The sequence below is a fragment of the Camelus bactrianus genome, chromosome 16, assembly GCF_048773025.1.
Source record: "Camelus bactrianus isolate YW-2024 breed Bactrian camel chromosome 16, ASM4877302v1, whole genome shotgun sequence".
Lineage (NCBI taxonomy): Eukaryota > Metazoa > Chordata > Mammalia > Artiodactyla > Camelidae > Camelus > Camelus bactrianus.
Window position 1 is genome coordinate 14610204 of NC_133554.1, and position 27551 is coordinate 14637754.

At 34.3% G+C, this 27551-nt stretch overlaps 1 protein-coding gene across 3 annotated transcripts in view; it reads right to left on the reverse strand.

The window, feature by feature from the left end:
• Positions 1–27551, reverse strand: part of VMP1 (vacuole membrane protein 1) — a 105783-nt gene that overhangs the window by 64374 nt on the left and 13858 nt on the right. For all 3 annotated transcript variants that reach the window (XM_045513750.2, XM_045513751.2, XM_010951027.3), the window contains exons 2-5: positions 19488–19589; positions 17475–17610; positions 16324–16414; positions 14846–14956 (exon numbers count right to left, since the gene is read on the reverse strand). In XM_045513750.2, the coding sequence (XP_045369706.2) occupies positions 14846–14956; positions 16324–16414; positions 17475–17610; positions 19488–19563 (414 nt within the window). In that variant the 5' untranslated portion in view covers positions 19564–19589. The remainder of the gene's footprint in view (positions 1–14845; positions 14957–16323; positions 16415–17474; positions 17611–19487; positions 19590–27551) is intronic.

The window sequence follows — 27551 nt, forward strand, 5'->3', positions numbered from 1 at the left end:
GCGAGCTACACAGAGAAAGGACTCCACAAATATGCATGGGGGTCGCCTTCAGACTAAGCTGGGTTGCATGCTATGATGAGACTCCATGAGGCCAGGCAAAGTATAATTAGTGAGAAAAGACCAAGTAACGGGATTGTAAACTGTATAATTCCTAGACTTCATCCAGGGCTGAGAAACATCTCAACTTCAACTAGCTGGAGCGGAAAGACTCAGCATTCAGGGAAGATCTTGGAAAGAGCCTAGAGAAAAATCCACTCTAAATAGGCCAAAACACGGTGGTTTCTGGTTTGTGTGGTTTTTTTTTTTTTTAAGCTTTAAATAGATCAAGCTGATCCACAGGTAACTTAACTCTCTCCCAAAAGAAAAAACTGACAGTCTATAAAAGAAGATTAAAAAAAATCCATACAATCAACAACTTAGTACCACATTCCAGCAGCTAGTAAGAAATAACTAGATATGTGAAGCAGGAAAATATGACCTATAACCAGAAGAAACACTAGTCAATAGAAACAGAGCCAGAAATGGCAGAGATAATGGAATTAGCAGACAGGGACTTAAAAACAGTGAATATAAATATGTTCAAGAATTTAAAGGAGCAGCTGGCAAACTTCAACCCATGGGCCAGAATCAGCCCAGCACCAGTTTCAAAGAATACAGGCATGTGTATTCATTTATGCATTGTCTCTGGCTAATTCTGTGCTACAATGGCAAAACGGAGTACCTTTGACAGAGACTTATGGTTAATGAAGTCTAAAACATTTACTATATGACCCTTTACAGAAAAAGTTTGCTGATCCTTGATTTAAAGGAAAACATAAACATAATGAGAGAAGAAATACAAAGTAGAAAAAAATGAAACTTCTACAGCTGAAAATATAGTATCTGAATACAAAAATTCATTGGTTAGTCAACAGATTAGACACCACAGAAGACATTATTAGAGAATTTGAAGACAAGGCAACAGAAAGTATTTAAACTAAAGGAAATAAGGAGTAAACACTATGGAAGAAAAGAACCTCAGGAACCCGTGGAATATTACCAAACAATCTAATATATATGTAACTGAAATCCCAAAAAGAGAGGGAAAGTGTGTGTGTGTGCACACAAGTGTGTGTGTTGGGGGAGGGATGGCCAAATATTTTCAAAAATTGGTGAAAAATATCAATCCATCAACTTACATTTTTAAGAAATTCAACAAACCTCAGTCAGGATCAACACAAAGAAATAAAACACATAATCAAATTGTTGAAAATCATCAAAAATCACACCATAATCAAATTGCTATAACTGAGCAATAACAAGAAAATCTTAAAAGCAATCACAGGAGGTAAAAATAACACTTTACAGTTATACCCCATTTTATTGTGCTTTGAAGATACAGAGATTTTTACAAATTAAAGGTTTGTGGCAACCCCATGTCAAACAAGTCTATCAGTATCACTTTTCCAAAAGCATTATTTTTAAAATTAAGGTACATAAAAATTTTTTAGACAATTAATAGAGTACAGTACAGTGTAAACATAGCTTTTATACACACTGGGAAACCAGAAAATTTGTGTGACTTGCTTTATCACCATGTTCCCTTTATTGCGGTGATCTGGAACCAAACCTGCAATATCTCCAAGGTATGACTGAGTCACCTACAGGGAAATACAGATAGGACTTCTCATGAGAAATAAACTGAGAAACAACAGGATTACTTCTTTAAAATGCTGAAAGGAAAGAAAATGTCAACCTAGAATTCATGAAAAATATATTCCAAAAATAAAGATGAAATAACTTTTTCAGACAAACAAAAGCCGAAAGAATCTGTTCCAGGAGATCTGCACTACAATAAACGTTAAAGGAAATTCTCAGATAGAAGTGATACAAGATGGAAACTTTAATGTACACAATGGAGTGCAGAGTGCTGGAAATAGAAAATAACTAGTTGTTTTAAGTAAAAAGTATGACATATATAGAAGTAAAATATATGACAACAACAGCATAAAGTATGGGATGGAGAAAATGGGGTACAATGTTACAATGTGGTTACATTATTTACAGAAAAAAAAACGCTCAATACAAAAGAACTTAGGAAAAAAAAAGAATAAAAAAATAGTTGGGCAGAAAAGGCAGAGTGTCAGACTGGATTAAAAAAGCAAGATCTCAGTACATGCTGTCTATAAAAAGTCCATCAGGTCTACATCAAGACCCAAAAATAAAAGTAAAAGGATGAAAAAACATAAACAATGTAAAAGTAATCATACAAAGATGGAGTATTCTATATTAATACCAGATTAAGTAGACTTCAGGAGAAGGAATATTATTAGAAATGAATAAGGACATTTTATAATAACAGGGCTAATTTTCAGGAAGACAGAACAATCCTAAATGTGCACGCACCTAATAACAGAATGTCAAAATACATAAAGCAAAAACTAACAGAACTAAAAGGAGAAATAAATAAATCCACAATTATAGTTGAAATTTCAACAACCTATTTTTTTAAAGTTGATATAATAAATAAACTGAAAACCAGTATGGATATAGAACACTTGAACAATATGGAACACTATACCTGACAATAGCCAAATTCATATTATTTTCAAATATACATGAAACAGTCTCCAAGATAGACCATATGCTGTGGTATAAAATGAGCCTCAGGACATTTAAAAGACTGTGCCATGTGGCAAGGTTAAGATCAACACAAGGAGTACTGCTTAAGGAAAAGTAGCAAATGAAGGTCCTCAAAGGTTAATTTTTCTATTTAAGGATAGTGTCCTTTAATCTATGTGGTGGTAATCGAAGGAAGTTAAACAGCTATATATACAGCCCACATTGTTATTCCCCAGGAAGCTCTATAAATTTCCTAGTTAGCCACTAAGTCACAAGTAACAGTCACTAACTGTACAGATAGCCCCTGAAACTTCCTAATTATTGCCAATGGACGTACCTTTAAAGGATAGATAGGTCAAACTTAATGATTGTGATGAAAAGTTACACTCTTATCAAAGTGACAGGATTTTAGGGTCCTTAACTGGTGGGGAGGTATTTTAGTATAGTCATTGCAAGTGAAGTCAATTCAACAAGATAGTTCAGCTGTTTGTGACATATCGAACATCTGGTTTTGCTTCAGTTCAAAGCCTCATATATCTTAGTCTCATGAGCTGTATTACACTATATTTTCCAAAGTTTTGATAATGGAATAATTTTGCTTTGTCCAGGATAAAAGATGTAGTGCTTGCCCAGGCAAGAGGATGTCTAGATGAGAGCAAAACCATAGACAGATCAGGGGTAGGATTTCTAACAAGAGCAGATATAGGTACTTATGGAAAAAGTGTTTTAACTTAAAATATTCTTTTAAGATAAAATTTTAAAGTTACACTTCTATAATGTACACTCTTTCATGAATAGTGTAAAAAGATGAAGCTTTAGTGACTGAAAAAAAATTCTATGGGATCAACTTTTATTCTAGCTTCAGGAATAGTAAATATACTACTAGCTCTGTCTAATTAAGAAAATCTTGAATTAAAAAAATTATCCTAGAGACAAAATTAACATTCCTGAAATTATACCACACAAAAATACCCTAGTCTGGTAGTCAAAGTTAGTTCTAAGTAGTGCCCTGATAATAATGTAACACCTATATAAGCTCTGAGAAAGTAGTCCTGGTGCCACAAACACTAATCAGGGTCTTTGTAAAGAAAGGGATAGTCACATCTTAATCACTGAAAATAACTGCCTTAGTAAATAACAAATTTTTATATGTATTGCCGTTTCATTGGGAAAAAAGTGTTTTCTGGATTTTTAATTTTACTGTTGGATTCATTGGGGGGCCCAGAAACATTTTTTAAAAAGTAGAAACCTATAATGGTCATATTAGTAAACCAGCCTAATTTAGCCAAGACTTCTTATCAACCAAGATGAACATGATATCACATTAAGAATGCAGTATATGTATATATGAGTTGTTTAAGGAAGATGAGCAGACAGACAGACTTTCTTCCACTTTAGGCGGCTCCCTCAGAACTGATAAAACATTCCTAAAGACGAGTTGTTTGCACAACATCTGTAATGTCAATTCATAGCCTAATCCATCATCCATACACAGAAGTCAAGTGAGATCCCAAAGGCAAAATTTCCAATTAGTTTTGTCTGGAAAGTTTAGAGCAAAGGTAATAAAATCAAGAATCCTGCGCTGATTCACTGGGAAAACATTTGTTTGCCACACTCCTTCACTAAGGAACAAAAGGAGTCAGTGGTTAGTCTGGAATGTGATTCATTAGGAATATCTGGGTGATAAATAAATGAAAGGAGATGACAAATGAATGTCTGCATGCTTGCAAAATCTTTGTTTTCTTTAAGTCCGACTTTTAGGGGACTTTAGAAATGCTCTTGCAAACAGGAATTCTCCTCTTCAAATTCTTTTAATCATTGCTTTTCTCATCATAGCCAGAAAAAAACTTACCTAAGGTTATGGTGTACAACAAATAATTCTAGAAGGCTGGAGCATAAAACTGTTGATTCCAAATGGGCACCGAGAAATTTAACTAGTGCTTATATTCTTTTTGTGAAGAAGGTCCCCAGTTTACAAACAAAGACCTTCGCCCCATCTCTCCCTATAAAATGCAGTATAGTATGTAAAAAGGCAGTAGTACCAGCCATTAGTTAATGCAGATTTTAGTTTTCTAAATCTGTCAGTAACTTATTAGATGTGATCAGACTTCTATCTCATATTCCTTATTTGATGAAATGCTAATAATAATAATGCCTGCACAACCTAGGTAACAGAGCAATGTATGAAGTTACATATTTATATACTAAAAGTGTTATGATAAGTATAAAATAACCAAAACAAAAAGGTGTAAACTCTGTAGTTCATGCTTCAAGTTATAAGGAACTGTCTTCAGAGTCATGTTTACTTAAATCAATCTGTAAATAAAAACAATACTGCACTTTTCTTCTCTAAACCTATGCAATTTTGATCACTGAGTTGATTTAAGTGTTCAGGAGAAATGGACTACACATTTATAAAGACAGCTTTAAAAAAGGTTATTATAAATTATTTAAAATATATATCCAAGAGAACAGATTTTGCGTAAACTGAATCTTCTTAGCGTTCATTTAAGTAGACATTAATAAATAGGGACTTTAGGGCAGGAAGTCAGCCAGTCTCTTCATACCCTTCTGGGTGGTGAAAACCCAGCCCTATGTCCTAGAGACCTTGGGTTCTACTTTTGATGTGATGCTCTTAAGAGTTAATACATGAGTCATTCCTTGGGGGAAAGACAGGAGAAGAGCTGACTGTACCCTCATCAAAAAAAAGGGCAAACAGACCTTTTCTAAGAAAGGCCTGTTGGTCTTCCCGCAAAAGCCCTGAGTCACTGCATGCTTATAGTCAGAGTCATTGTACCTATATAGATCAAGATCAAGTCACACTAGAAACTGACTTTTGGCAATTTCTTCCTGTTTTTGTCTTACAGAGGAATAGACAGGTAAGCAATGGAGCAATAATCAGAAGTCAAGCAGAAAAAAAGTGAAGGGGGTGGCTAACAATTTTCAAAAGAATTATTCCACCTCATGGTATTAAACAATTGCTCCAATACTTCTCTTACTGAAAGTACTTCGCCATTTCATTTCAATCCATGTACATACAGTTTTCCAAGTAACATTTACTTTAGGCAATAAATAGCCAAGCGTCAAAAAGTGTAAGAAAGAGCTTTATATACATACAAAATAGTACTATAAAGTACTACATAGATACTATAAAGTACTTGTTCATTAAAGGAAACAGGGTGCTATATACAGAGATGTTCTATAAATATTTGATACTAATCAAGATGTCACATTTTAAAAGACACACAATTTTTAACCCCATTTTACTGATGAAATAACCCTAAACTTTACAGCAGAAAGTTTAAATCTTACAGAGACGAATATCTCATGACTAACTTTTCTTGTATTTATTTTATAACAAAGAGCCAAATTTTTTTCTATTAAAATGGTCACATTAAACAAATGACTTATAAATACCATTCAGATAATAATGCTTTGATGTTATGCCTTCTTTAAAAACTTGATTTATTTTACAGTTTAACTGAATAGTTCCCAAACTTTTCTACATCCAAACCACATCAAGAGAGGACAGACAGTTCCAATGATTTCAACCTGTGAAAATCCCTCCCATTTTGATTCCCAAAGGCGAGGGAATTCAATGACTAAGACACATGCCAAAGAGAAAAGTTATCTATAAAATATAGTCCGTTTTCTATTTATAGTTCAATATTTAAGTATCTTTAAAAATTTTTAAATGATTGTTGATAGTTTTTGTTCTCAGAGTTCTTTGTCTAAGAGCTGGGCTTATTTGAAAGGAATATCAGTTTTTTTAAGCCTTTCTCCAGGAAACCACTCCACCTAGTGTCAAAAACTTCATATATCACATTATTTGTAAATTCTTGCCAAAGGGCTCATTCTCTTTGTTACTGTTATATAGGGCAGACTTTATGAATCACTGATGGCGCGTACAGTTTACAAATGGCTCTTAAATCTTCTCCCTTATAAATTGATGAATAACAATGTACATGCATGTGAGGAGCATGTCTGAGATACATTTCTCATTATCAAGTATCAAAATTCCTGTCTTTGTAACCTGGTTGTTTATAAAATTATGAATCATATTTTCTAGTAATGGGAAATAATTCTAAGGTAGCTACTGAAACAACCCTATCACTTCTACCAATTGTTTGCAACAATATAGATGTAATCCATAAATTATTTATTTCTCAAAATGAATACAGTGTTGAAAAAAATGGCATTTAATAATCACATCCATCAATGGTTTAAACGTGAAATTAGAACTAAATCTTGCCTTCATCGGGCAGCTCATTTGGAAGAAATTCTTCCATTTTTCTCTTTATGAAAATAAAGAAAAAAATTTTTTTTTACCTTGATGGTTTTCTAGACTCGCATAACTATATTCTCTTCTAAAACACCATGTTACGTCTAATATTATGACCTGGAAAAGGGAAGTGACAATCCTTTTTTGGCAAATGGAGGAATCAAATGGATAACATGTCATGTAAAAATCTTGGAAGGTGGCTAGCTCACTAAGACTCCCAAGCTCGATACGCTTCTCTGGTATACTACTGTCATCCCATGAGTTAGAGCAAGAATTCGCAAACTATAGCTTGCGGATCAAATCCAGTCTGCTACCTGTTTTTGTGAATAAAGGCTGATTAGAAAACAGTCACATTCATTCTTTTATACTCTGCCCTTGGATGCTTCCTTATTACCGTGACACATCTGAGGAGCTGCAAGAGAGACTGTATGACCCGCAAAGCCTAAAATATTTACTATCTGGCCTCTTTACAGAAAAAGTGGTGCCCCTGGGCTGTCTTGCCTTGGGTCAACTCATTATTAAGGTGAAAATTTTGCCACATCCAAACACAGAGATGCATCAAAGAGGTTAACAGCAGTCATGTTCCCTTCATTAACTTACTGTTTTTACTCTGGGCATAATTTCCACTAGTAAATAAGCATTCCTGGATAACTTGTGTTTCGGATCTTCTGAAAGGAAACCCACTACATGCTTGCTAAGACTAAAACAAATTTGTTAATGGATTTCAGGAAATTAGTATCCAAGAGAAGAGGGCTTATAAGGTGTGATCTTAGAAAAATCTGCTAGCCACAGAATCTTCTATGCATCTGATCTACTTATAAAAAACACAAATAAAGTAAATGGATGAACTCAGTAAACCTGCACTATTTGCCAGGCAAAATTTGCTCATGAAATAAGACATTCAACAAAGGAACAAAAAAGTGCCTGCATAAGAAATAAAAAGAAGAAAAGCAGTTTACAAATGCTATTTCTAATCCATTATATAATAATGATTCTTTCCTTATATCAAAATATAACATACTTACTACACAGATACATCAGAGATCATAAGCATGTTTGCATACATTAAAAAATTACAACCACATTTAAGCCATTCATTGTGCCTGTTATCTTAAGTAAATTTAATGCAAAGAGCATATTAAAATGTTGATTTATAAAGCCGAGAGTAGATACAGTTTTATTTACTGGGGAAATAAAAAAGAGGATATACCAGCTCTAGTTTGAAAAAAGTCTCAGAAAAACGAATGTTATCTAAACGTAACATTTCCAATTTTAGGAAGTAGTTAGATGCCCATTTAAAATAACTACAACAGATATTATTTTCAGGTATATTTACCCAAAAATGACTATAAAATTCTAAAACAAAAGAGCAGATGTTCTAAAATGAGAGTATTTACTTAAGTATAGTACATATAGAAAAGTATATAACGCAAGAATCCTAATAAATTATTTCAGACAGGTATCTGCTATCTAGATCAAGAAACAGAAACACCCGAGAGATATATAATATTGGTTGTCAAGACTTACTACAAAGCTGCTGTGATAAAAATTTTTTTCAATCACTTTGTCAATTTCCACAAAAATACTTACTCAGAGTAGGTTTGACATAATATATCATTTCTTTCACCTAGATCTTTTTGCTTCCAATAACATTTTACAATTTTACGTGGAGGCCAGGCACACTTCTTGTTAGATTTATCCCTAGATGTTTGCTTTTAAAAATGTTATTACAAATGGTGCTTCTAAAAATGTTCATTCTCTAAGTGTTTACTGTACTATACAGAAATACAACTGTTACACGTATTTTGATCTATGTTATACTTCCCTATTAACTCTCCAAGTTTGTGGAAGTTATCTCATTCTCTTTTAGTTTTGCCAAATTTTGCTCTTTATACGTTGAGTATATATTATTAAATACAAATTTAGAAGTGTTATTCCTTTCTTGTGAATTGAATCTAACAATGAACACTATGTATTAACAATTCTTGCCTCATATTCTACTTTGATTTCAATATAACTACGTGAGCTTCTTCTTTGTTGACACTGAATGGCTCATTTTTTCCCTTCCTTTTACTATTAATCTTTCTGTGTATTCATATTTTAGGTATGTAGATTGGATATAGCAAACAGTTGAATTTCTTAATATTTATTTGGATAATTGGAAGGAACATTTATTCTACTTACATTTATATAATTATTGATATATTTGAATTTAAATCTACCATCAAAGGCTTACTACTTATCCTGCCTGTTCTGTGTTCCTTTGGCCTCCTTTCTTTCCCTCTATTGGCTTGACTTTTTAAAAATAACTTGATTTTCACCTGTGCCCATTAGTTAAATAGTTGTATATTCTTGTACTGCTTACCCTGAAGATTATAATAGAAATCTTTATTTGAAGTCTTATATAAATCAATATTTTACATTTTCCAGAGCAATGCAAAGATTTTAGAATAATTTAATTTCAATTATTCCACATATGATTTGTATATGATGTATTCTAATTCTATTTCGAATCTCTCAAAACATAATTACTGTTGCTTTAAAAAATTTTTTTTTTCTTGAGGAGGTGGTAATTAGGTTTATTGAATTTTTTTTTTAATGGAGGTACTGGTGATTGAACCCAGGACCTCATGCATGCTAAGCATGAGCTCTACCACTTGAGCTACTCCCTCCCTCCATCATTACTGCTTCTAATGTCAACCAATTTAAATTTACCCATATATCTACCCTTTCCTTAATCTTTATTCATTCCCAAATCTCTGAGCTTCAATCCTGAATCACTTTCCTTCTATTCAAAGAATATTTTTTATACTTCCTTTAGAGCATGTTTAATGGTGACAAACTGTTTCTGTTTTTCTGAAAATATCTTTATTTTATATCGGTCATGGGACACTTTGAGTACAGAATCTTCTGTTGGTAGTTATTTTCTTTTAGCCCTTTGAAGATACCATTCCACAGTCATCTGACTTCTCAGCAAAATCAATGACGGCAAATGAGTTCTTCTGAAGATAGTATGTTTTTTTTCTCCATCGCTCCTTTTTTTTCTGGATATTTCTCTCTGACCTATTTTGCAGTTTATTACCTCTCTCTTAGCTGTTGTCTACTGAAGTTCATTAATTGAGTTCTTAACTTCAGTTACTATGTTTTTTTAAATTCTAAAATTTCCATTTGCTCTCCTTTGTAGCTTCTAATGCTCTGCCAAAATTCTCAAATTTACGTGAACACACTGATTATGGATTAAAGTACATTAAAGTACTGGCATTATATAGTCATAAGTACAGATAAATAATATAGAGAGAAAGAATAGAATAGAATAGAATAATAGAAATACAGGTAAATAATAGAACCTAAGGAGAGCTATTTGAGGGTTTCATATTTATCCAGAATAGAACCTGCAAATATAGTCCAGTATATTGGCTGTATCAGCAATGAATGCCACCTAGTGGCAAACTAATATAGACATACTAAGAAAAAAAAGTCCTAGAAGAGTGGTTCTTAACCTTTTATGGGTTACAGAGTCTTTGGAGAATCTAATACTACAGGTCCTTTTTGCCCAAAAGACGCATATTTACAAAGACACATAACACGTACACCATTCAGGAAATTAACAGAGATCCTAAAGCCCATTTGTTGACTATTAATACTAATGGAACAAACCAACTAACTGAGAGGCCCAAGAGCTCCCCTTGAGCCTTCAGAAGGAATCCGTTCACTTTTCCCTTCATCGCTTCCTCTTGGGTTAGCAGCACTATTCCTGTGTAAACAGTATCTTACTTTTCCTTTGTGGCTACATATCTGTCCTCGGCAAACTACTAGATTTCTACCGTTCTCAAACGAATTTACAAAATTTGATATGAGACCAAACTAATCATTTTCCCTATTGATTTTCACTAAATTGAGTGTGGACCAAATAACTTTTTACTTCTAATGTTTAAAGAAGTTATGAGAATTTCCAGGACATCTACATAAAGTCATAACTTTTCACTTGTATCTAAAAATATAAATGGAATTATTGACTAATAAACTTAAAAATCAAGATAACTTTTTCATTTTAAAGGTAAATACATAGATATCTAATATTTTAGGAAATATAGTAACATTTCTAGATCACCATTTAGTTGTATAATGAGATATAATTAACTGAATGATATTTCCAAAAGAGGTTAACTTCCATACTGGGAAGAATCTAACTGAGAAATTTTGTCTATGCAGGAAAAATTTTTCTGTTTCACTTTGAAGTCATGATTTCCAGTAAAGAGAACCATGATCAAGAATGAATTAATTCTCCCTCTGTTAAACTCAGTTTCTTTTTTAACTGTTTTGCTGCAAATTATTGTTAAAAGAAGGGTTATATTTCTGACCAGATCACTCTTTTAATATGGTCATTTGTTTTCTTGACTAAGGAATTATATGTATATGGAAAAGGTGCCTGTACTATCAGCACAAAAATGTATGACATGAGAATGTTAATGTCACATCTCCCTAGCTGACGATTATGTAAAGGCTCATAAAGGAAAGGAGGTATAATTAGAACTTTCTAGACACAAGCACATTGCAAATATAAAACAAAAGGAATGGTGATCTGTAAGGATGACTCTATCAACCATCTATCACCAAGAAAATGTTAAGATTTAAAAATCTAACCATAAATTATTTCAACTAGCTTCTTAAATAATAATACAGATCAAATTCTTAATCCTTTATTTGATTCTGCTTTGCCTCTGGTTTCCTGGCTATTTTTCTCTATTCTCTATTTGCCAAAGTTCACAAATGCATGGTCTATACTCACTGATATTTTTTACTACAACTTTGCTACACTATTGGTTGCTGACTACCTTTGCTCCTGGGAGGACTACATGAGATAATTCATGTAAAGTGCTGAGCACAGAGCGTAATAGTCAATAAAGGTTAGCTAGTCTATCAGTCAGGACAGGTTGTAAGAACAAACAATCCTAAAATCTCAGTCGCTTAAAATCACAAAGTTTATTTCTCCCTTACTCTGTATATCCATCAGAGGCTAGCAAAAGGAATCTGCGCATCAAAGCCAGAGACTCAGGCTTCAGGTGAAAGACAGTACGACAAAAGCTTGAAGCTTCTGCCAGGAAGCAACACCTACCACTTAAGCTCAGATTTCACTGGTCAAAGCAAACCATATGGCTGCAGTTCAACAGGCTGAGGATGCAACATCTCCCCGCAGGTATAGATACCACAAAAATGAGCACCAAATATGGATAAGAAACAACAGAATTGACTTCAGCTAGTATTACTCTGATGACAATGATGATGATAATGTCTGTTGTATTTATTAGCAACAGAAGTAGTTAATTTCTTGTAGTCTGACTTCCATCCCAACAAGGCAATTGAAAAATAAAAGATCAGTGACATCTTTTATTTTCCTTTTGCTTGAGCTCTCTGAAAATGCTTTTTTTGGTAAATGTTTGTTTTTCTTCATTCTTCCTGTTACACCTAGGGAATCCTGGGAGGAATCTTGTGTCTAAACTAAAATATCAAAGAACTAAAGATAATATGGTCAAGTGGAAATGGGATATGCTGGGTGTCTCTTTATATTTCTTTTTAATATTAACATATTTATTGCTCTCCAAGGCTTTATGTACTGAATTTGCTTGCTATATTAGCCTTTTATCCATTTTTGATCACTATTGTCTAAAAAAGTGTTCTTTTGACACAAATCAATAACGATTCATGATTAAAAACTCTCAGGAAAAAAATACTTGCAGCAAACTAGGAAGAGAAGTCAGCTTCATTAACTTGATAAAGAACATCTACAAAAACCTACAGCTAACATGATACCTAACGGTGAGAAACTAGAGACTTTTCCACTAAGGTTGGGAACAAGGCAGGATGTCCCTCTCACCACTACTATCCAGTATCATACTGGAAGACCTGGCTAATGCAATAAGACAATGAAAAAAAAAAACAATGAAGGGGTATACAGAGTGAAAAGGAAGAAATAAAGCTACCTCCAGATGAGATGATTTTCTACATAGAAATCAACAACAAAGTCCTGAAACTATTAAGTGATTATAGCAAGGTTGCTGAATACAACATCAATACACAAGTCAGTTGCTTTCCTATATATCAGCAATTAACATACACGAATCCTGTACCTAGGTATTTACCCAAAAGAGTTGAATGCATACACAAACACACACACACACACACAAAACTTGCACATGAATGTTTGTAGCAGCTTTATTCATAATTGTCATAACCTGGAAATAAACATGATGTCCTTCAGTAAGTCAATGGATAAACAAACTGTGGTGGTAAGTCCAGAAACTGGAATGCTATTCAGTAATAAAAAGAAATGAGGTATCAAGCCATGAAGACACGTAGAAACTTTAAATACTAATAATAGAGGGAACTATCATGTTTGTACACCTGAAACTAATATAATGTTATACATCAATTATGCCTAAGATTTAAAAAAATAGGGTAAACTCTCTGTGTGCGTCTGTACATGTGTAAAGGTATATGGGACTCTATCCTTTCAGTTCAATTTTCATATAAACCTAAAACAGGTCTGAAAAACAAAGCCTACTAATTAAAAAAAGAAAGGAAAAGAAAGTGTTCTTAGTCCTTCACAAATCTCCCCTTTCTCTCTATCCAGCCTCTGGCACCAGCAACCCACCAGGATCAGGTGAAGCTCTCATCTACCTTGCAACATAATTACAGTATCTCTTTAAATTTCTCTTTTCAGAATATATACTATGCTCTGAAAGAACAAGTGAATATTTAACAGGTTTCTATTCAGCTAATGGTATCAACATTTTCTCATTTCAAAAACCAGCAGTTCTTTGGCTCCTTCTTCCCCATACTAAAGCAATAAAATTTCCCCAAAATCTGTCTTGTTTCATCCCAAGCCACAGCCACTGCAACCACTTTAGAAAAAGTCCCATAATCTTGGAGAAGTTGTGTACTACAGATTAATTCTTAAATTATTCTTCAAACCATTAATAAAGAAACCCTTTGAATAATCATATCTTAATATTTATTACACCTGCTTCAGATGAACTCACTGAAGCACAGAGTGGAAGTGTTTGCATTGTTGAACTTTATTCCACAATCAGTACTGCTGTGACAACTTTTCAGCTGTTTTTCTCCATCAAGGTCAAGTTGTTTTCAAGTATGAAATTGTTTTCAATATATTAGTCAGAGGCAGGAAGAGATTGACACGAGAGGCATCCAGGGCACAAAATTTAAGGAGGCCTTCACTTATCAACTCCACACTCACATGACCCCAGAAGTGCCTACGTAAATTCTATGCCCTACATGTCTTGCTTGTCACCCCTAGTCCTAGATTTGCTATTATTTCAGTATATCTGTCAATGTCTAAAGGAAAATCTATCTTTTCTCTCTAATTTCAACTAAGTAAAAAAGTATTTTTTAGGAAGGGTACATTTTATACTTTGATTTTAAAGGGTTTAAGAAAGCATTAGTTCTACATATGTAATATTTCATCAATTACATTCAATAAGAATATCAAAATAACTATCCAGGTATGTACACGATGTTTGAAGATGCGAGGGAAGACACTCTCATTTGTTGATTAACAGAGAAAATAAACTGTCCAAATTAATTCTAAGCCTTACATGGAATTTTATACATTTAAATAACTTCAACTATTAAAATGACAATTGCATAAGCAAGAGAATCATTACTCCAAGCTCTGGAAGGAAAAAACATTTCCTGGCTGAATTAATATAAGTAAACAATCTCATTTGCCTAAAGGTTTTTCCTCCCTTTTCTTTTTAAATCCTCAAACCAACAGGAAAAACAAAACAGAATTCCAAATCAAACTTAAAGCACTGACCAGAAGATTAGCATGCATATGAAACACAAAGGTATTCAAATACAAAACTTAGAATTTTAACTTCTGAAGTAAAAGAATGAATTAAAACATAATCTCTTTCAGCCTTGCTTATTAAAAGTCATTCTTACCAGATAAAGCAGAAAGGTGTGCAGCCCTGTACCAAGCCCAACAGAAGACAAAATTCCTAAGCCTATCCAGTAGGCATACAAAAGGAACTGTTTCTCTATACGTTGCACATACTGAAAAACAAAAGGGATGAGGTGAAAACAAAATCAGAATTCTTAAACAGAAATGTGGTATTTATCAACTACAATCCAAATAAAACAAACCAATTAAGTTTCCAATGGGAAGAAAGCATTAAGGTTAAAAGCTCCATGAAGAGGCTTATTTCCTCTAACACATAGTAGCAGAGATAGCAAAAAAGTTATTCTAATAGGAAAAAAGCTAATTTCTACATTTAAAAAAATCCTATTATAACAACGACATTTATAGGAAAAATGCAAATTACTGATAACTATGAGAATAAAAATTTTTAAGATACTTAAAAGTTACAAAAACTTTGTTTAAAAAAGCGTAATAATATATACTGGTAAGAGCAGTTATTTATATAATGTTTGAGACCAGACTGTATTCTTGTTTATCCAAGGCAAAAACGGGAATAAAATTATTTTTGTATATTGAAGACCAAGACGCTTTTCAAACAAGAGTAAACTGAAGTCCACTGGGATATGGACTTGGAAGATTTACAGACGTTAGAGTCTAGATTTTCACATTGGCAAGTAAATTCAAGCCAGTTCCCTGCACTCTTGATAGCACACACAGATTTCTTTAAAATATTTAAATGCATTTAAAACTTTAAGAATGTCTCTGAGATTAAATTGCTTCCCTCCCCCCATTTTTAATGACATTTATCATTTTCCAAGTTTACAAACAATATGTTTATTAGACAACTAGAAATACATGAAAGCATAAAGCTAAAAATAACAATCACCTGTAATCTCTACCCCCCTCAGAGACAATCAACATTCTGATGCATTTAGAGATAAACTGCTTTAAAATATGAAGTAATACCATTTTAGAACCACGTCCTATTAGAACACATTAACCTTTTGCTATTTTAACAAAAGTCATTAATAAAATGTTCTATTTTCCCTTCAGTTATGCTGTACTTACAGATTATAGGCAAATGAACTTCCCATTTTATACATATAAAACCAAACCTTCAATCTAGGATGAGTATATCAGTTTGGATAGATAATAGGAGTGTTACAGGAAATATGAAGACTTCGGTAGTGATGAAAGGATTCATGCTGTTTTGACCAAACAGCATCAGGAAAGTTACATTTAAATCCTTAAAGGTAAAAAGGAATGATAGATACCAAATATAAATGCTGAGCATCCATGAACTACGACAAGAATAGTTTTTACTAGTTGGTCTTAAAACTAAGACATCAAGATACTAATTAAGAGATAAATTAAAAAAAAATCAACCAAGCCTAAAAATGTTGAGGATAAAAATTCTACGAAATGCACAACAGGCCCATTTTGAAACTGTCTGGGATTAGGGAGGATACAAGAATAGAAACAGAGGTGCTGAACCTCTTACCTTTTGATGTGATCCTTCAACATAATACGTAGCTGTAAGCACAGCAAGCAGCAGTAAAAAAGACACCACAATGCTCTGACGATGCCATAATCTTGAAAACAAATTTTTTAAAAATGAAATATGTCAGTCTCATTTTCAGGATTCATCACTCTCAAAACAACTTCCTGATGAAGCAGGTTATTTAGCTTGGTTACAGAAGTGGTTCTTTCTGGATTGAAGGTCTTTTGTTCTTAAGCACTATGGTCTCTTGGTGAAGAAGGGGGTCAATAGAAGGTACATGGGTATAGAATCTAGTTTCTTATTAGACACCCCATCATAGCCTTTCCCTTATCCAAAGGCTGATCTTGTATATACCCTAACTTCTAATTGGGACAGGCATTATAACACAATGGAAAGAGCACTGGCCTATAGTCAGAGGACCTGGATCAGAGTTCGTTAAGTATTGTGCTTTGAGTAAGACACTCAATCTATCTGATCCTGTTTCTTATTTTTAAAATCAGAATGATCCAACAACAGCAATAAAAAATCATAATGATCATATACTTGCTTTACCTTCTTCACAGAATTCCTTTAAGGGTCAAATGAGCTGGAAAATGTTAGAAAACGTTTTATAAACTCTAAGTACAATAAAAATGTTAAAATATTGTCACAGATAACTTGGAAAGGTAAGCCAGAAAATGATTAAGGCAAATAAAAGTTCAACTTGCTCTTTATCTGAAACAGGTACAAGTACTAAATTTCAAGATAGAACACAATTTCCATGGCAGAGTCCTCTTTCACTGGTTCAAACTATCAGTAAAAGTGCCACGTATCCTGAACCTTGACCTACTAAAGAATCAGTGTATTTAATGCACACAGGTCTGATTTCTCCTGCAGGTCAAGCCAGAAGAAAACAACTTCTCATTTTCAGTGTTCTCCTTTACATAGAAGAATCAACATGAGAAAGCGGTCAATTGTAATAATCCAGTGAGCAAATAGAAATATGTTCCCCTAACCTAGTTTTCTTCGAACTATACAGAGAAAGGAAAATAAATGTTTCTATGACATTCTAAATGTAATTAATCCATTTTGACAGAGCAGGGAGGAGACTGTTGAAGATTTCTAAAACTAGTAAATTAGGTTTATATAAAAAGTAATGGAAGACTCTTTACTTTGAGGTCCATTCCTTCAAGATTACTAGGAATTCCAGAGAAAAATACTGCAAGGTAACGAGTGGCTGTCTCCACAGGACAATATTCTGCCTTTCTTCCCGATCCCTCCTTTTCTTTTCACTCAGTGAAGAGGGATCTGAAAAAGATTAGGGCAGAGGTTAAAACAGAATGCTCACTTTTCCCAATCACTTTCAAAATTCACTTACCTCCCCATTCCACATTTGAAGGACTGCATACAAACCTCAAAAAACAAATAATGTTGTTCACATTGTGACAAGTCTAGGCTAGGCCCTGCTGTTCTACTCTATTTTTGCAATTATTTTGTCATCAGGACACAAGTTTCTCTCGTACATTACTGAAATACTAAATTAGCCCACTTTCTATGAAGGGCAATTTAGCATCGTATCATAGAGCAAACTGGTTTAGAGCTCAAAACGTGAAGGCAAACTATTTGGTTTCAAATCCTGGCTTTGCCATCTACTGGTCAGGTGACCTTGGGCAAGTTAGCTAACCTTTCTATGCCTTAGTTTTCTCTTCTTTAAAACAAAGATAAAACAAAGATAAAAATAGTACTTACTTTTTAGGGTTTTATAAAGATAACTGAGTTAATATAAGAATGTATACATGCAATTAAGGTTAGTTATTATTAGTAGTAATGATAACTCTCTAAGCATCATCTCTTGAAATTACAAATGCATATACCCAATAATTCCATTTCTAAGAATAATTAGGTATAAGGGGAAATGACTTTTGTACAAGTTTATTCAATGCAGTGTTATTTGTTCTAGTAAAAGATTATAAACAACTTAAATTTATGAATAGAGGACAGAGGAGTGATTAAAATATGATACACTCAGACAATGGAATACTAAGCAGCTGTAATAAAGAATAAGATCTTCATGTACAATCTCTAGGAAATATTAAGGAAAAAACCCTAAACAAACACACACCATGGTACAGAAGAATAAGTGTGCCATACTAACATTAATTTTAAATTCCAAGGGAGTGGGCAGGAGGGAAAGAATATATAAATGTATGTGCTTGCTAAAAGAAAGGTAAGAAAAAATAACATGCATAAGCTCCTAATGGGAAGAGACTATGATATATGCAATGTCTATCTCTGAATCCTGAAACTCTTCGTAAAATGATGCAAAACTTCTGACACTTAAAGTAACCCAAAAGTCAAAAATTTTGCAAAATGTGTTCTGCAAGGCAATGTGGTAATCAAACAAGTGGAAACTACTATTTCAGATAGCTTGTGGTTCTTCCAATGCAAGAAAATTTCTATGATATAATATTGCTATGCCGAAGTATTATTTGCAATGTGTTTGAGATGCCAAATGATTTAGAAGTTAAAAAGAAAACTACTACAATGAACAGAAAAGGAAAACTTTTCCTTTTCCTTTGAACATATAAAGCAAAGTTCCTACTTAAATCCTCTATATAAATGAAAGCTATAATTTTCCGGGTAAATGTATGAATAAGAGACAAATATACTGAAATTTACCACAAATTCCAAATTCAGTTAAAAGATAAATTTGCCTTAAACTAAAATTTAAAAATAAATCCACAATAAGCACATTCTGACTTTTTGAATAATTACATAATTAGGATTATCATAATAAGTAAATTTATAATCTAATTCTAAAGTTATAAAATAGCATGATAAAACTGAGCACCAAATAAAGCCAAATTATTACTTCTTAATCTTGTGGTGCAATAAATATTTACCTTGTACCTAGAACACTGCTGATGTAACTATGGCCAGGCTGCCTCTGCTATCACTGTGGAAAACCACTTATAGGCCCTGTATACCCATAATTTAATTTATTATGAAGAGTAAACAAATGATAACTAATCTTTTACAAGATACATATGAATTTTACATATCTTATATTTTATATATTATTTCGTTAACAAAAGATAATAAATATTATATATAATCTATTTCTATTTTACTCCAATGAAAAGGATAACCCATAGATCTTCTCCCTCTAAACCACCATACTTCACCTGTGAAGTTTCCATTATATTGTTCCTTGTTCATTGCTACACGTCTCTGGTCACAATTTTTTCCATTCTCTGCCATTTCATAGATCAGTAACTCTTGAGGAGCTAATAAAACAAAATAAAGTCCAGGGATACGTTACATACTTCTGCTCTGCATTTACGACTGAATAACGCTGAATACAGAAACAACATGGCAGTACTACCACCCGGGCTGTTTCAATAATGTATTTACACCTTAAATTTCTCTTTTATAATCAAGATTTAATAATTTGTATAGAAACTGTAACAGAAGTAGTAAAAACATAAAAGCCATTTTAAAATATAAAAGCCATGTTGTTGTAAACCTTTTCCAAACAGTTATTCCAACAATTTTCCAGATTAAAATTTGGGGGTAGTTTGTCCACAGAAGGATATTAAGTACTAGTACCTTCAAATATTGATAACCTATAAGATCTAGAGTCATTCTGATTCATAATTTAATATCACACACATTATCTACTCAAATTTAACCAATTTTTCAGTCCTTCTAGCATTAGAAAAAAATTGATATTACCAAATATGTCAAAAATGCTAACATACAGATGCAAGGTCAATTTTATTCATGCAACAATTCTATCTAAAAAATTAATGATATGGGCATAGAAGATGAAAATTTTAAATGTTTAATGTATATTAAAGGTACTCTTTATAGCATGCTTCACATTACAAGTATAGGTGTAAATTTTTACTTTAAGTCCCTGTATTACAACATATAAATTGTGCTGACATAATTATTCTACACAAAAACACGGATTACCTGTGCCTATATCACTCAGATGTTAGTAAAACAAATCTTTCTACTCAGAAAGCATATCACTTCAATAAAGTCTCAGTGCTGAGTCCTCTGCTTGTGCCGAGTCCTGCTAGACTTACATTCAGCTGATTAGAATATGATGTGGTCATAAGTTCAATCTTCCTACAGTTCATTAGTTTGAGCTACTTCATTCCCTGACTAAAATTCTGACCATAATTACTATTCCCAAAAGGTATGCCTCATAAAGGAAAATAAGTGAAAGGCTGTAAAGACTCAGAAAAGAGCACACATTCATCACTCCAACAGAAGATCTTTTCTTTTAGACAATCCACTTGTGGACAATGTGAACCAATGAACGTATCAGGAAATTAAGTATAGGTTTCCATTAGCACAGATGGATAGCCTGGAGCAGATGACTAAAAGTCTAAAATCTGGATATGCAGACCAGATTTGCCACTAACTAGTTGTGTGATCTTAAGCAAGTCTCATTTCTTCCTAGATCTTGATTTTCTGGATCTATAAAATGAGGACAAAAACTCTCACTTCCACAGGATCGATGAGGATGAAGGTGTGTGATTGGGCATGCATACGTGTATATAACTGTAAAAGGCAATACATCAAAAGGGTAGGAGCTATATGAAGCAGTTAATCTAGAAACTCTCTATACCACTTTATATAACACATGACTCACTGCTACCATATCAGTGACGTCAGTGTCTTTCATTCAACACTAATAAAAAAAGTTCTGGGGTCTATAACAGGCACTGAAAGTATAAATACAAATAAGACAAGATCCTTGTCCTCCAGACGGTCAGAGTCTGGCAGGGAAGCCAGATGAGTACAAGACTTCAATTATAATATAATACAATGAAAGAGATACAAAGTAAATAACTTACTGGGAAAAACCAGCTTTTAGAATCTAGCAGAACTGGATTCAAATCCAAACTTCACAAGTATTTATTCTGACCTTGGGCAGGTTTCTAAATCTTTCTAAACATCAGTTTCTTTCATTTGCAAAATAGAGATAACATGACACACATTAAAGGGTTACTATGAGGATTAAAGCAGGTATTGTATATAAAATACCAATATATTATCTCACCTTTTGTATGAACTTAATATATAGTAGTTATAATGATGATGAGGAAGAAAGCACAGGAGAAAATATGGGAGCTCAGAGGGCAACACATTCAAAGGAGTCAAAGAAGCTGAAAATTGATTCTGCAAACTTAGACAAGCAATTACCAAAAAAAGGAAAGATGAAGATATTTTGTGAAAATCTATAAAATCAAAGCATCACAATAGGTTTACACAATGTGAATCTGTTCCACAAATCAAGCTTTCTGGATTTTAATAATAAAATTAACGAAAGATGTCTGAAATGGACCATATAATAAAGCAGTCAAAGATTTTCCATCTTTCAATCATTCAACTTGAAGCCATAGTTAAGTTCTGTAAATACTTAAAACTGTGTGAACTAATATTCAGCCAAATTCTATAGGTAATTCATTTTAGAGACAAAAAGACTTTCATCTGCATCATCACAAATAACATTTAATTAATTTGTAGTAAAAAGATAAAGAATGCATAAAAGGCCTTCTGTGTTACGAAGAAAACATTCTAAAACCTTTCCCCCCGAAAAACAATGATAACTGAGTTCATTTCCCCAGTATTACCCTTTCCCATAGTATCATCTGTAAGAGTTTTATCCAAAACTTGGGTCTGTTTAAGTTCTTACTTATAACAATGGTGTTACACAATTATTCAAAGATGTTTTTAAAGCTATTTCAACAGGAATTTTTATTTGAGCAAATGTGTCCTTACACCGTATGCTTTTTAAAAAAAGGTCTACTGACATTTCCTACTCAAAAAATTTTCAAAAAAAAAATTCTCTAGAAAAAAAATAGTCTGGAATCTCGTTTTTAAAGAAATAACCTACGAGACTAAGTTATTTTCTTTTAATCAGTCTACTTCTTTATAAACAAAATAAATTCACAGTTTAAAAAACAACTTCTGTGATTTTCTGGTCAAGATGCTGGAATAGTAGGAACACGCTCGCCTCTTCTCGTGACTACAGCAAAACCACATCTGACTGCTAAACAACCATGGTGAGGGGGGTAGGCTGGAACCTAGCAAAAAAGATCTTCTTCAACTGGAAACAGAAAGAGGGAACCACAGCAGGATGGTAGGAGGGGCGTGCTCGCTATATATTCGGACCATATACCCCGCTGGTGGGCAACCCACAAGCTGGAGAAAAATTAAATTGCAGAGGCTCTCTCACAGGAGTGAGAGTTCTGAGCCCCACATCAGGCTCCCCAGCCCGGGGTTCTGGCATGGGGAGGAGGAGGAGACCCCAGGACACCTGGTTTCGAAGGCCAGTGTGGCTTAACTTCAGGAGCCCCACAGGACTGGGGGAAACAGAGACTCCATTCGCTTGGGAAGCCTGCACAGAATCTAGTGTGCACCAGGTCCAAGGGCAGAGGCAGTGATTTCATAGGAACCTGGGCCAGACCTACCTGCTGGTTTTGGAGGGTCTCCTGGGGATGCAGGGGATGGCTGTAGCTCACCCAGGGGACATAAAAGCTGGTGGTGGACATTCCAGGAGTTTTCATCTACATGAGCTTTTCTGGAAGCTGACATCTTGATTGGATCATTAGCACCGGAGACCTAGCCCCACCCAACAGCTGTAGGCTTAATGGCTGGGAAGCCTCAGGCCAAACAACCTACAGGATGGGAACACAGCCCCACCCATCAGCAGACTTTCTGAGCAGTGGACTGACTCCTCCTGCCAGGAAACCTGCATAAGCCTAGTCCAGCCTCATCCACCAGGGGGCAGGTACCAGAAATAAGAAAACAACAATCCCAAAGCCTGTGGAAAGAATCCACAAACACAGGCCAGACTCTACACTGGGACTGGCTGGACCCTGAGCCTTGGGTGACAAGAGAGGAGTGTACTGCTGGGACAGAGGACTGCCATTCTGACAGGTATGAGATGATAGCTCACTGTGATTTTGATTTGTTTCCCTGATATTGGTGATGTTGAGCAACTTTTCATGTTCCTCTTGGACATCTGCATTTCCTCTTTTGGAAAAGTATCAGTGCAGTTCTGCCCATATTTTAAATGGGTTGTTTCTTTGTCTGCTTTTTTAACTAAAGTACAGTTGATTTAAAATGTATTAGTTTCTGGCGTACAGCATGGATGGATTCAGAGGGCATTATGCTAAATGAAATAAGTCAGACAGAAAAACAAATAATGTAAGGTATCACTTACATGTGGAATCTAAAAAATACAATAAACTAGTGAATATAACAGAAAAGAAACAGACTCACAGATATAGAGAAGGAACTTAGTGGTTACCAGTGGGAGAGAGTAGGGGGAGGGGCAAGATGGAGGTGGAGGGTTAAGAGATACAAGCTATCAAGTATAAAATAAGCTACAGGGATGTAATGTTCAACATGGGAAATATAGCCAATATCTTATAATAACTATAAGTGGAGTATAACCTTTAAAAATTGTGAATTATATTGTATATCAGAAACATATAACATTGTACATCAACTATACTTCAATTTTAAAACTATGACATTGTAAAATAAAAGAAACCTAAAAAAAAACTTTTGAAAAACTTTTATCATTCCCAACAGAACTATAATATAAAGTCAAAAATGTAACGAATCACTTGTGACCTAAATAGTTAAGCTTATAAAAGCATAAAAACTTTTTTGCATTTTAACCATTTTCCAAAATATCTTACACAAATTCCTTGTCTTTTAAAATTCCCCTAAAAATATCCTCCATTCCTTCGTCCCTATCTTCCTCAGTCCCATATATACTTTGCAAAACTGCGATGCTCCCGGAACAACCTGCATTTTTATGGAATAACTGATTAGCTGAACAAAGCTGGAGAAAAATCACACACTCGCACAGTCACTTTCATTTCACTTATTCATTAAACAGATATTTATCAAGTACTCATCATGTGACAATTATTTGAGATGCCAAATCTCAAACCTCAAATTGATGCTCATTCTTACTAATACTTTTTTTCCACTCTCATACTTTCATTCCTTGTTCTTTCTTCTCAAACTTTTCCCCTCCTTACTCTCAGGCATTTATTTTCTTTCTTTGTTTTTTTTTAAATCAAGAAAGCAGAGGGAGAATTCCCCAAGTCTTTCTACCACTAAATCTACTAATTATCTATACCTTCAGCCATGTTAGCATTCGTCCTCTCTTTACGACAGGGGCAGTGTCCTCTACCAGCAAAGGCTACCACGTCAATATACATTTTGTATATCCTCGCTTACCCTCTCAGGGACTTTGCTCCTTCAGTTATCTCTGTGTCATCAATTTTTCCCCTATATTGGATTACTCTCAGTAGCAAATAAGCATTATCTAGCATTTCCCATTCTCAGTCCCTCATAGACAGATTTCTCCAGAGAGCTGCCTAGGCAAACATAGTCTCCACTTCCTCATCACCAAATCTCTTTTCAAACCATTGCAATACGCCTTCTGTTTCAACAAATCAAGACAAATTTCTTTTGTCAAGGTCACCAGTGACCTCCACATTGCAAGATCCAATGGACACACCTTAATGAACCTCTTGTCTTCACTCACCACAAGCAATCACTCCCTTTCTTGAAATACTCTCTCTTGTTTTTCTTCCTATTTCTATGCCTACTCCATTGATAGCTCCCACTGCTCTACTTCCTGGTGGTCTTCAATGTCTGGTCCTGGAATCCTTATTGTGTTTTCTCTGCACTCTTTCCCTAATGATGTCATGTATTCATGCAGTCTTAAATACCATGTATAATTCTCTCTCTCTTCAAAAGTAGAACGATGGTCCATGTGGCAAAAGTAAATACAATCATAGAAAAGATCTTAGCATGAAAGCCTATCCTACCCCTACAATTCACAAAGAATGTGAGTCTCAGAGGTAAAGTGACTTGTACAATGTCACTGAACAAGTTAGCAGCAAACCTGGGTGTCTGCATACAGGTGGTCTCAACAACAGGATGGAGGACATTTACTTACTGTAAGATAACCCCCCCATCTCAAAATTAAATTTAAGATTATTTTTCTGAGAATCTTGAAAGAGATAAGCCCAATTTGAATTGGTCCATAATGTGATTTAAGAGTTAAAGGCTCAACTTAAATCTCATCCAGTCAGAGTAGGGGTGAGTCTGAGTTTTCTTTGATAAATTGGAAGGTATTAGGAGACTGGGACAATAACTATAAAGTTACTATCTGAAGGAAAAACAGTAATTTAAGGAGGCTGGTTTTATGGTAAAAGGGAGGCTCAACAGGACAAAAATAGAAAATATATCTCCAATGCAGTGCAGCACTTAGAAATCTCATGCCTGTGGGGCATATAGCATCATGATTATCACTGATTATCTTTGCTACCTTCCACTGACTGTATGTTCACCAAATATTTTGATTGTAACCTGGTCTTCTGGGAGGATTAGTCCAAAATGTTTTTACTCACAACACTTCTGACATCAAATGTGTGGGTTTTTTTCCACACCAACAACCAACTTCTCAACTCTCCAGACATAAAATGACTGTCCCTACAATTCAATTCAATTCTAACACTAACTCCCACTCTGGAAGATTCTAGGAGCCCAACAAAAGTTGCCTCATTAGAACAAAAGACATTCCTATTACTCACATCACTCAGGAAAACTACAAGGGATTTAGGAGTTTTGTGTCTGGAACTGGGACAAAGACCAAATATATATTTCATATGCCACAATTACTCTATAAGGAGAGACTATGCTAGTGGTGGCCTGAAATGTGTGTCCCCTTGTCCGCAAATTTATATGTTGAAGCTCTAATCGCCAGTGTGACTGTATTTGTAGCTAGGATCTTGAAGCAGGTAATTAAGGTTAAATAAGGTCCTAAGGGTGGGACCCTAATCCAACAGAACTGGTGTCCTTACAAGAGGAGAAGAGAGACTGATCAGAGACCCCTCTCTCTGCATACACACAGAGGAAGGCCAGTGAGGACACAAGAAGGTATATCCACAAGCCAGGAAGATAGCTAGCACCTGGATTTTGGACTTCCCCTCCCCAGAACTGTGAGAAAATAAATTTTTGGTTGTTTAAATCAACCAATCTGTGTTATTCTGTTAGTCTGCTCAGCACACTAACCCAATGCTGGTTAATATAACCAAGGGGAACCAGATAACACGATAGTAATATTTTTCTTGGTAATGTTGATAAATTGGTATCCTGGTGTGTGAATTTGGTTAGCAGAAGTAAATACATCCTCTGGAGTCCTTTTAGATATATGCTTACAACGTCAAATTTCTAAATTATAAAGCTGAGGATCAGACACTAAGATGTAGATCCAGGTGCCCTAAGCGGACTCAGCTGTGTATGCCAGCCTATCTTTTATCCAGGAAATACCCTACGAACTTTACTGCATGTGCCTTCAAACTGCAACAGACTACGTATAATCTAGCATCAGCATACCCTGTTATCATACTCATTATCATCTTCCTCATTATAAGATAACCAATTTTATGGGGAAACAGGAAGACTCGGGGCCCCAAAGCTGCCAATATGTCTCAACTGACTTGCGGCCAAGTCTAGGTAAGCAGCATTTGGTCTGGGTACTTATCCATACTCCACAATTCAAGACTGAAGGCATCTATGCTGTTCCAATTGTTCTCCTTCCCACCTGAAAGTAATTTTATTTCTTTGGTGCTAAAACCAACATCACTTACAGGTGCATAACATTGGGTAAGTTATTTAAATGTCTGTATTTGAGTTTATTTGTAAAATACTCCCATTCCTATTTTCATGTCATCCTTATATTTTTTTTGTGTTGCTTTAAGGGATTCTCAGTTATCTAGTTTCTCTAATTCAAGAAAAATTACATATAATTGTCCTGCACAGTGACTGGCACATAGCAGCACTTAGAATTAGCTTTTCCACACCCTTTTCATGAATGTCACAATTTTCCAAAATAATCATAGTGAATACTACCCCAAGTATTCATTTATAGGCATTTGTCTTCCATATCTTGATGTTATATAAAAGAGCCTGAGTAACTGGTTTACACAGAAGCATCCACAGAAAAATTTGTTATGTTGGATAACAAAAGCGAGTTATGTTTCATCAATCCAAACATTTTGAAAAGTATCAAAAGGACAATCTGTTAAAAAATTATTACATGGTAAAAGGGCTCAAGCCAACGTAGCTAGAGTAAAATGAAATAATCATTTTTAAGGAGAGCCACTTTTCACAGTTCAATGAAGTAGCATTAATTT